Here is a 12,076-nt window from a genome sequence, read left to right as displayed (position 1 = left end):
TGGAAAAAGTCACTTATGACCATTTTTTCACACTTACGACCATTGAAGCACCCCCCCCAGGGTCACATGATCAAAACTCAGCTATTTGGCAACTGACTCATATTCATGATGGTTGCAGTGTCTTGGGGTCATGTGATCACCTTTTGCAACCTTCTGGCAAGCATAGTCAATGGGGAAGTCAGATTCACTTAACAACCATGTTACTAACTTAACTGCAGCGATTCACTTAACAACGGTCACAAGAAAAGTTGTAAAATGGAACAAAATTCACTTAACAAATGTCTCACTTAGCAACAGAAATGTTGGGCTCAGTTGTGGTAATAAGTTGAGGACTACCTATACTTGAAGTAATGAATACGCATCCTTCACATTTTTCATGAGGGTGCATGAATATAAAAATCCACCTCTATTGGTTTCTACACTGTAAAACTAATGAGCATGTATTTCTCTATTTGCATGTGTCAAACAAAATTATGACCTTAGAGGACATCAAATGCAATATCAGAAAAATAATTTTGCTAGTACATGATTCTTCAACAAGGATGCACAATCCAGAGCATTTTGGAAGTGATTTTACAATTGTCATCTGTCTTGACTTTCATAGTGTTGTTGATTTTAGTTCTTAGCTTTTTTATGGTTAATATTTGTAAAGTTATCAGCATTGTTAATAAAATATTAATATTTGGGATGGTTCAAGTTGTGCCATTAGGATGCATATTATATAACACATCTTACTTGATCTTTTAATTTATGATGAGATTTTATTCCAAGACAAGACATTGCATCAAATCACTTGCTTCACAAGCATATTCTGACATATGCCCAAAGGCTATATCTGATATTCAGTTTGATAACTTGTGCATCGAAATGCAGAACATGGGACATGACAAAAAGGAATGATAATTTCTACAAATTTCTGGCTAAACATTTTTTTTATTACTATAGAATTTGTTTTCTGAGGCAAACTTTCCTCCTAATCTATTAATTTGGACTTCCCTGACTTCCTGCACGATTACAACTGTAAATTCAGACATTGTGGGGAAGACGGAACTTTACTCTTAGCTGGGGTGGGCAATAATTTTTCCAAGGAGCCACATGAGAAACTGGGTCTATTGTGGAGGGCAGCGCCAAAAACTTCTGGCTGTGCTCCGCCCACTCACTCTCAAAGCCGCCCTTTGACTGAGGAGGTGGATGGCCAAACTGCAATTCCTTTACTGAAGGACCATTGCCACTGCCCCAGCAAGGAGTGAGCCCTCCCCTTGCTCTCTCGTTGCCAGCTGATTGAAGGAGTGGCCAGTGACTGGACTTGGCCTCGGCTTCTTCTCCCACCCCCTGCGGTGTGCTTTTTTTACATATAGTTTCCAACTGATGTCACATGGACTGGACAGGGACAGCCAAAGGGCTGGATGGGCCCGGGGACTATAAAATGCTCAGGTCTGCTCATAGCTGAGATTCATGGATTTCCTGGATGCGAACAAGCCAGCAATTATAAAATGCAATTAATATTGCATTACTCTATACTTTCAGCTTTTATTTTTTTTATTGTAATTTTTTGGTTTTTATTTTTTAGTTGGATTCTTATTTTATAACCTGCTTTCAAAAGTCTGAAGGGAAAGAATATGTCTAATTTGATTTATCAGTAGTTTCTTCAAGGTCTAAGAGGGGATATTGTTTTCCACTATAAAGTATCAAACCATTATTTGATTTTGTTCAGGTTTATTTTCATCAATCCTCATAATATCCCACCTAAGTCTGTAATGAGAATACCCAATCTGCATTCAGATAGTCTTTGAATTATGACCATTTGTTTAGCAACCATTTGAAGTTGCAGTGGCCCTGAAAAAAATGATTTGCAACTTACAATTGGTCCTTTCACTAATGACTATCATAATGTCTCCATGATCACGTGATCATGATTCAGGCAGGTGGCCATTGGCATGTATTTACATTGGTTGTTGTTTCCCAGGGATGTGATTACAACCTTCCCAGCTGGCTTCTGAGGAACTCAAAGAGAGAGGAAGTTGGCAGGGAAGGTCCTAAATCACCATCACATGATGTCTCACTTAACAACTATAGAAAAATGTTGTAAAATTGGGGACAGTCACGTGATGCTTCACTTTAATGACCTCATTGCTGAAAGATGAATTTTCTAGTCCCGCCTGTGGTCATAAGTTGAGAACTACCTGTATCGATGTTTTTATTTTAGTATATCATTATAATTCTTTGGAAACCATAGCCCTACTTAGACATTTGCTTGCACCTGGATTAAAAAAGACATAGATTTCTAGGGTTTGGCTGCTTCCTTTATAACTTATATTACAAATTTAAAGTATGAAATACAAGCTTATTTTCTGCCAACATTCTGTTTGTTTTACTCCGAGCTTTCCTTATTAAGTTTGGCTTTAAAAATATTACTCTATTATAACTGTAAAAATGTTCCTTCTGCTTGAAGCACTTTTTCTTGGAAAGAGTCCCTTTTTTCAATTGATGTTGTTTTTCTCCTTATAAATAGGGCCCAGTCATGGAAGAGCTGATATGGGAACAGTACACAGTGACCTTACAAAAGGTAGTATGTTATTTATTTATAATTTTATAATAGCTTTTTTGCACTGAATATCTCCTATCAATTGACAAACCAGATACGTCCCAATTTTAATGACAGTTGCTTTTCAATAATAACATATTTTAACCTCGATAAGTATACTGCGTAAACATTTTTAAACAAAACCCTTGTTTATTTACACAAATAATTTCCTTTGCAACTATAGCAATTCATTTTTCTAGAGCTACTAAAAATACCTAGAATTCAACAAAATAACAGCAATCTTTTTTTAAAGGTTCAGTTCTCTATAGCCCAAGGTAGTAGCGCAGTTTAAAATGTCACTAAACCTCTGGGCTTTTCCAGCACTCAGTTCTGATTATCAGGAAGACATTACATTCTTTGGAGCATATAGGAGTCCAGTGTCCAAGACTGCAACTTTTTGTAAAGGCTACTGTTCCCCAAAGTCATCAAAGTTGCCTTCCTTTGCTACAAAAGGACAACAGTCCCAGTCACGCAATGCTTTTACCACAACAGTGATAGTACGAAAAGAGCAGTTTGGTGTAACGTTAAGGCATCAGGAGATGTGTGTTCTAGTCCCACTTTAGGCATGAAGCCAGCTGGATGAACTTGGGCCAGCCATTCTTTCAGCCCTAGGAAAAAGGCCATGGTAAAGCACTTGCCAAGAAAACTGTAGGAACTAGTCCAGACATTTGCCAAGAATCAAGAGTGACTTAAAGGCACAAATTAAAATTAAAAAATGGTGATGAGCAGCCCTTTCCTCTTATAAATTACACTGTGACAGAAGCACTTGGCTTTTGTGTATACAGCTGCTGTCTTTTTTATTGAGCAGCAACATATGGACAGGCCTCTAGCATGCAAATAAACCTGTTTGCTCAAACCATGTTTTTTGTCATTGATTTCACAATAAGGCTTATGGAAGGGAGGGGCTGCTCAGAGGCCTTGAAACTGAACTGTGCACGGATTATCCAAGAAACGCCAAGCAATTATTCACTCCTTTGCCGTGATCAATACAGAATACTGAAACAATTTTATTTCCATCTATTAGTTCTACTGTCTAAAATGGAAAGTTTCGATCTGATCATTTCTTAAAGAGAATGGTGGAATGGGCCCTGATTTAACTTCCAAAACTTAAGGGTTTAAAAAATAATTACACCCAACAAATGAGAATATAGTTTTTCTCTAACTGATACCAATGTAAGATGGTCCCATGCAAAGTTGTAAGAAGGGACTTTCTAACACAGTGGTTCTCAACCTTTTTATACGGCGACCCCGGTATTAAGCAGGCGGCGCGCATGCGCGGGGCCGCCCCATGCACGGTGCGCATGCACGGCAGCGCCCCCATGCGCCGCCCCAGAAAAAAAATGGCAGATCGTGTTGTTTGGCGACCCCCGTGAAATGGTCGTTCGACCCCAAATGGGGTCGCGACCCACAGGTTGAGAACCCTTGTTCTAACACATTTACTTATGCAGAGGCTTGGGAAGGCTGAAACAAATACAGGTTTACAACTTCAATTAATTTTCTAAACTAGAAGTGACTGTTTCATCTTACTTTTACTGCTACCACTATACTTAAATTCAAATGTGGCATAATACAAATGGCCTACATCACCTTATTCTTCTTTTTTCCAGTCATTCCAGCACCTTGCTTCTGTTTCCTTTTACATGTTTGAATTCAAGCTCACTGTTTTATTATTTACTTATGTACATCCTACATTCATTATTTTAACAAATAATTCAAGGCGGTGAACATAACTAATACTCCTCCCTCCTATTTCCCTCACAACAACAACTCTGTGAAGTGGGTTGGGCTAAGAGTGACTGGCCCAAAGCCACCCAGCTGGCTTTCATGGCTTAGGTGAGACCAGAACTCATGGTCTCCTGGCTTCTAGTCTGATGCCTTAACCATTAGACCAGGGGTCTTCAAACCTGGCCCTTTTATGACTTGTGGACTTCAACTCCCAGATTCCTCAGCCAGTGTGCCTGGCTGAGGAATTCTGGGAGTTGAAGTCCACAAGTCATAAAAGGGCCAAGTTTGAAGACTCCTGCATTAGACCAAACTGCCATACTCCCATCAGCCCACTTGCTCCTTGTCCTAGGGCCTGCCTTCCCCTTTTTGTGCCTTCATTGCCACTAACTTTGCCTTTTCACTGCTATCTCCTACCTCAGATCTCCCAGGCTTAAAATATGCCAGTTTCAGGCATATTCAGGTTTATTTAGTTCCAGGTTTATGCTGAGATACACAGGAATGGTTAAAATCCAATGGAACATTCATGTTTTGCTCTTGGCCTGAATCTGGCTGTCCAATCGGAATATTGTGCGTATTTTACTTCACAGAATTAAAAAGCACTGAACTGTATAAAACTTTATTAATAAATGTAACTCTAATGGTATTACTAGTTAATAAGGGTTTACAAGGCTCCAGATGTGCCTATCTGGGCATTGTAGTTAATAGTTTATACTTTACAGAAGTTTTTCAAGCCATCCTGCATCAAATCATGTATCTTCTTTAACCCGCCTTGCTTCTATGATTGCTTACCATTTATACAATAGTTTCACAATGTTTTGAAAATCTGTAAAATACCAGCTACAGACACAGAGGCTGAGAAAGAGTGACAGGCTATATTTATCTTCTGAATTTGTGGCAGATGGCTTCTCAATTTGTAGCTCAGTGACTTAAATTACTGCAGCCCTCTTCTGTCCCTGTAGTTCTAAATCATTCGTAAATCAAGACTGTGTAATGTGCTCATGTACACAGTGTAAGAAATATTTTTTCATTTGTCATTCAATTCCCTGGTCTGTAGGGAAATTCTTTTTTTTTTTCAGGCCAAGCCTAAAATGTAATTGCAAAATTTTAACTAAAGACAATTTAAAAACACCATATAACTACCGTATTTTTCTGGGTATAAGACGCTATTTTTTCCTGCAAACACCCTGTTCAAAAATCAGATGCGTCTTATACAAGTGCAGCGGGTTATACACAGAAAAATAATGGTAACCTCCACAACCCAGGGCATGCCTGTGTGGGTTCTTTACATGCCGCTTCCATGCCACCTGGTGCAAGTGCTTGCCACTAACGGGAGGGGGGAAGGGGCAAGATCATCGGATGGCGGCATCCGGAGGCAGTGGATGGGACCAGTGGAATGGATGGCAGCGACAGCGCTTTCCCTCCCTCATACCTGTATGCTGGCCGGGGACCCTGTGGAACACAGCTGCGAGGCCGTCCTGCTCGATAATAGCAGCTGGCCCAACTTCCAGATTTGCCGGCGCTGAACAGCTGATCGGCACGGAGAAACAGTGGGGAATTTAAAACCTGCTTTTGCTTTCCTTGCCTTGCTGTCATGCCGGTGCTCACACCAGTTTCTTTACCGGGGTCAGAAGGCTGCTGCTGTGAACTGACTATGCATGCTCATCATGCTGGATGCTGGTTAGGTGGGTAGGGAGTGGGGCAGGCCAGGAGGCGTCTATTTAGAGCGCTGGGAGGCGGTTGCTCCCAGCGCTGACTTTGTTTGCTATAAGCGTGGAACTCGCATGCCAGAGCGTCTTATACAAGGGTGCATCTTATACACGGAAAAATACGGTATCTCCAAACTCCAAAGAGCATTAACTTAAGCATATTGCAATGCACTCCCCACAGCACTCTTAGAGGGCTGATATAAAAACATACCCATATGAATTGAAACTGTCCTCCCTGTGGCTAAGGGGCTATTGAAACTAGAGTTCATGTCCTACTATACCAGTGTTTCTCAACCTTGACAATTTTAAGGCATGTGGACTTCAACTCCCAGAATTCCACAGCCAGCATTGCTGGCTGTGGAATTCTGGGAATTGAAGTCCACATGCCTTAAAATTGTCAAGGTTGAGAAACACTGTACTATACTATACCTTCTATAAGGATTTCTGAACCTATCTTAATACCTCACCTGATAAAATACCCAGGAAACACCTATCTCTTTTATGTACCATTGCTGTTATCGGATCAGTCTGATCTAGTTTGTTTGAATGTAGCTAAATTTTATTTTTCTGTCTGCAAATTTAGGCAGACTTTGACTGCCCACTGACACTCCACCACCAATTGTTAAATATCTTGTCTTTTTTATTTTATTTCATTTTATTTTTTTAATGCTCCTTATTTGTAATGCTGATCTATGATACTACTATTACTACAATTTTAAAAGTACCCATTTCAGAATGATTACAGGTCTTAACGGTGTTTGCCACCTGCTCTTCCAAATAAGAAATTAGGTTTTATCAAGTAACACCATGATGAAAACACATCAGTGGAAACTAGGAATAGCAAGAACATTGTACCCATTGAGGATATTGCATTCAGTGTAAAATAGCATTTAAAGTGATAAACTACATGGAAAGGAAACCAAGAAAGGCATGTTAAGCATTCAGAAAGCAATAGAAAAAGACCAAGAAGAAGAAAGAAGCAATCACAGAATAAATGGCATTCAGAGAAAAAATAGAATTTCATCAGTTTTGAGGGAAGACTTGTGACTGATCTCTGGGGATTAGTGATGAGACAGTCAGTAGAATGCAGTTTTTAGAAAAGGGAAAAGACACTCTCTGCAATGTAGAAATAGAGATTTTGAGGTAAACACCTTAGCTCTGGGAATCAAATTCAGCAGGAGAAAGAGGGGAAAAAGACAAGGATGCTGAAAAGCAAGCATGTAGGTGAAAAACTGATGCAGTGTGGTGGGGAGGAAAAGAGACAAGATAGAAAAAGAGTGGCTGGAGAAGAAAATATGATTGGGAAAGATGGATGAAAGTGCATCTTGTTCTACATCATCCTGGTTCTTGAGGATTTATGGTACATGGAGCATTCAGAAATTAATGGAAGGAACGTAAGAGCAAAGTGGAAGGAAAGTAGAAGACTCAAAGCTTTTTGGCCAATCTTTGGGTTATCAGCAGTTTTCCTTGGGTTTCTGAAAACACCACTGAAGTAATGGAGGGAAAGACTGAAAGATGAGTCTCTTTCCTTCTCTCTCTGGCTGGTCACAAATTCAGGGATTCTGTACTGTGCTACCTGAGGTGGGTTATTCAGATGAGATTCGTAATCCAGTCAAATTTGTGGCAGGAAGTCTACAGTATTGCTCCATCTCCCTGTACTTCAGGTTTTATCACAGTAGGTAGCATTGATATTAAACCCAAGCACATGTGTAACAAATCTTATTATCCTGTAAGGACTTGCATGCTGCATTAATTGGCTCTCTCATTAACAGAATTTCCAAGTTGAGATGATGAGTAGCATATATCTCTTCTTCTCGGTGGGCTTTTGCTATCTTAAGTGTTGTCACATTTTGCTTAAAAACTCTTGTCAAACATGACCCAGCCCTTTTAAAATGTTTATTTTTTAAAAGTAATAGGGGGTGCATTACTTTTTTATTAGATCTTTTAGAGAAACAGAATTTTTAAAAAATAAACAACTAAAAACAATAAAAGTAAATTACAAATAAGTCAACAGAGGTTCTGAAATGTCATAGAGATTATAGCTTTCTAATATATCCTTAATTACTTATGAATCATTAAATATATTTGGAGGAGTGAGTTGTTATGTGGTTTTGGATGTTTGCTAAACGTGGTGTGCTTTTTCTTTTTCTCTTTTAGGACTCAAAGCGAGGATTTGGTATTGCAGTTTCTGGTGGCAGAGACAACCCTCACTTTGAAAATGGTGAAACATCCATCGTTGTCTCTGATGTCCTTGCGGGTGGCCCAGCTGATGGATTACTTCAGTAAATAAGCTTCTTTACTTTAACCTCTTCCCATTTTGTTGCATTGACAGTTTATTTGTAAAAACAAAAGTGTTTCTGAACTTTGGCCTTCCAATTTCCCCGTACAAATGTAGCTATCTGCTTTATTTTATTTTTACTGTAATCATGATAAATCTTGATACCATCCAATTCTCCTTACCTTTATTAGAGCTCTGCAATAGAGGATTTTAAATTTGGGAAGAATTTACTCTTCTGTCATAGAAGGCAGCATTCAGGAACATCTGGGCTGTTTCTGATTTTCTACAGAGAATAAACATAATGCAAAAATAAATTTTTTAAAAACCTTTTTGGGGATGATGATGATGATGATACAGTATTCCTCATTGTAGGTACAGAAAAGAAATGAGAAAATGCCATTACTATATTCTGATGTTTGGTTTCATGATTGCCTCCAGAATTATTTGGTTCATAAATTTGGTTCTCCAACATTGCTTACATCACTAAATAGTATTTGTATTAAAGTACATGCAGTAATCAGCTATGACTCCTGTAATAAAGGAGAAAATGTATGGAGTCCTAGGTGCTCTCTGAACTTGGTGGTTTTCTTGTAGACATTTTATTACCAAATTAGATGATATCATTGGTGCACTGACAATGAAATGTCTGCAAGAAAACCACCAGGCTCAGAGAGCACCAAGGATCCCATAGTTCAACACTGAACTACGAATAGTCCATCAGTAGAAAGTATATATTTGTAAGCCAAACCCGATAAGATCAGTGTAATTCTGCTGTAGGTCCACATGCCCAGTACAGAAGGAAAAGTTTACACACTTTCTCTACACTGTTTCTTGGGTATTAAAGGCCAAAGGGGACAATCTGAGAGTAATACAGGAGTAAACGGCTGCATGGGGTCTTTTCCTATACGGACACTTGCACTTGTGGCAGAATTTGTCAGATCCAGGTATTTTCAATCAGAATAGAATTAATGTTGGTCCTATTTTTTAAAAAAATTAATTACTCATTTTTTTTCCCCCAGAGAGAATGACAGAGTGATGATGGTTAATGGCACACCCATGGAAAATGTGACCCATGCATTTGCTGTGCAGCAGCTAAGAAAAAGTGGGAAAATGGCCGTCATTGTAAGTTTATTATTATTTATTTATTTATTTGCGAAAGAGAGAGACCAGAGAGAGCTTCAGTTTGACCTAGCGGTTAATGTTATAGCGTCGAAACCAGGAAACTCTGAGTTCAGGTCCTACCTTAGGCCTGAAAGCCTTGTGAGTGACTTTGGGCTAGTCACTCTTCCTCAGCCCATCTCACAGAGCTGTTATAGTGAAGAAAATAGGAGGAGAAAGGAGGATTATGTACATTCACTGTCTTGAGTTAATGATAAAGTAATAAAAATGGAATAAAAATCTAATGCATAAATAAAAGTTGTGCAGGACTGAAAGGGAGCATACAACCATGTATTCATGGAGAAATAGGAGTGTTGGCAGTGCAGCTGGTTCCACAGTATTCAAAAATGCAGAGTATGTAAATCAGGACACAGGCATAGTTTGCTTCTGTTAACTATTCTTTGATTTCTCCTGTGTTTAAGCTTTTCCTAGCAGAACTGGGAAAGGGCTGTGGTCCTCAGAAAATCCATCACCAATTGGTCAAAGCAAGATTGGGCAATTTAATGTGTTGTACACAGTCACAAAAGGGTAAGAGGGTATTTTAAAGATCCTCTGGCCTTTCTTCACATATTTAAAAGTACAAATTATTTTTCTTTGCTGAAATAGAAAATCACATGGAGGCTACAATAGTGTTCTTTCTTTTTCTCCTTTTTTATAATCACTCAGCATGGTTTTATTTTATTATTAACTACTTTACAGTATTAATATTTTCTCCCTAAAGCAGGGGTGGGGAACTATGGCCCTTTTATGACTTGTGGACTCCAACTTCCAGAATGCTAGCTCAGGAATTCTGGGAGTTGAAGTCCACAAGTCATAAAGGGGCTGTAATTCCCTACAAGGTTTGAAGAAGAGTATCCACAAAATTCAGGATTTCCATGAGACTGATTTTAATATGTGTTGGTGTTGGGAGACATAATGACTTCAGATCAGTCTTAGAATAGATGATCAAATATATAAAAAGTAACCTTTCTATTACGGTCTGCAATGAGTTCTATGAAATTTGAAATTGTCTATTTGTCTGCCTGTCTATTTCGGTTCAGTAAAATCTGCCATTTTGTACATTTATTAATAGTTTTTCATGGCGGGCTGGGGAATTTTGGGAGTTAAAGTCCACAAGTCTTAAAAGTTGGATACTACTAATCCCAGAATGAAGGCTTCAGTCTAGACCAGTGTTTCCTAAAGCTCAGCAACGTTAAAATGTGTGGACTCCAACTCCCAGAACTGGCTGGGGAATTCTGGGAATTGGAATCTTTAAAGCAGTGGTTCTCAACCTGTGGGTCGGGACCCCATTTGGGGTCGAACGACCATTTCATGGGGGTCGCCAAACAACGCAGTCCGCCATTTTTCCCCCTTTTCCTTAGCTGTGCTACTCCCTTTTATTCTATTGGCTTTTGAAAGCCATAGAATAGACTCTCTTGAATAGAGTCTAATTCTATTGGCTTTCAAAAGCCAATAGGAATTGTCCAGGCTGTCTCTGCCCTGCTGAGCCCGCCAAAAGTCCCATTCTGCAAACGGTGCTGCACCAGTTGAGTAGTCTTCGACTTACGACCGGTTGAGTAGTCCTCGACTTACGACCGGTTGAGTAGTCCTCGACTTACGACCGGTTGGGGGTCGCGGCATTAAAAAGGTTGAGAACCACTGCTTTAAAGTCACTGAGACTGAGAAATAGACTTCAGACAAAAAACAGAGTACCGATTCTATTGCTGCCTTTTACCTGAAAATATGATCAGCCACTGTACCAAGTTGGAATGGAGTGAGCTTTTTAAGTGCAATATAAATCCAGCTGTTCTGACTTGCAAATTGTGGCTTACAACTTAACATAATGTATGAATCCAGCCTTTGTCGCTAAAGTTATGGAAAAATTAATATCTTGCTGCATTTCGGGACTTCAGAAGAGTCTACTATATTCAAGTATAAAATACCCAATCCTGGGAAAATAAACCATGTGAAAATAAGCAAACCTTTGAAATGGAAGAAGATGGAAGGGTTTTTGTTGTATTATTTTGGAATGTTCCTGTTATTGATAAAGCACTTGCAGATGTACAGTGGGGCAAAAAAGTATTTAGTCAGTCACCAATTGTGCAAGTTCTCCCACTTAAAAAGATGAGAGAGGCCTGTAATTGTCATCATAGGTAGACCTCAACTATGAGAGACAAACTGAGAAAACAAATCCAGACAATCACATTGTCTGATTTGGAAAGAATTTATTTGCAAATTATGGTGGAAAATAAGTATTTGGTCAATATCAAAAGTTCATCTCAATACTTTGTTATATATCCTTTGTTGGCAATGACAGAGGTCAAACGTTTTCTGTAAGTCTTCACAAGGTTGGCACACACTGTTGCTGGTATGTTGGCCCATTCCTCCATGCAGATCTCCTCTAGAGCAGTGATGTTTTGGGGCTGTCGCTGGGCAACACGGACTTTCAACTCCCTCCAAAGGTTTTCTATTGGGGTTGAGATCTGGAGACTGGCTAGGCCACTCCAGGACCTTGAAATGCTTCTTACGAAGCCACTCCTTCGTTGCCCGGGTAGTGTGTTTGGGATCATTGTCATGCTGAAAGACCCAGCCACGTTTCATCTTCAGTGTCCTTGCTGATGGAAGGAGGTTTGCACTCAAAATCTC

At 39.3% G+C, this 12,076-nt stretch overlaps 1 protein-coding gene across 2 annotated transcripts in view; it reads left to right on the top strand.

Annotated features, from left to right (window-relative positions):
* The window catches only part of TJP2 (tight junction protein 2), an 85,722-nt gene that overhangs the window by 52,263 nt on the left and 21,383 nt on the right, over positions 1-12,076 (top strand). For both annotated transcript variants that reach the window (XM_039357396.1, XM_039357397.1), the window contains exons 2-4: positions 2,513-2,566; positions 8,173-8,297; positions 9,313-9,415. In XM_039357396.1, the coding sequence (XP_039213330.1) occupies positions 2,522-2,566; positions 8,173-8,297; positions 9,313-9,415 (273 nt within the window). In that variant the 5' untranslated portion in view covers positions 2,513-2,521. The remainder of the gene's footprint in view (positions 1-2,512; positions 2,567-8,172; positions 8,298-9,312; positions 9,416-12,076) is intronic.

Source organism: Crotalus tigris, unplaced genomic scaffold (genome assembly GCF_016545835.1).
Source record: "Crotalus tigris isolate CLP2741 ecotype Arizona unplaced genomic scaffold, ASM1654583v1 scf7180000018916.1150873, whole genome shotgun sequence".
Lineage (NCBI taxonomy): Eukaryota > Metazoa > Chordata > Lepidosauria > Squamata > Viperidae > Crotalus > Crotalus tigris.
The sequence above is the reverse complement of the archived record's forward strand: the minus strand, read 5'-3'. Positions and strand labels throughout refer to the sequence as shown.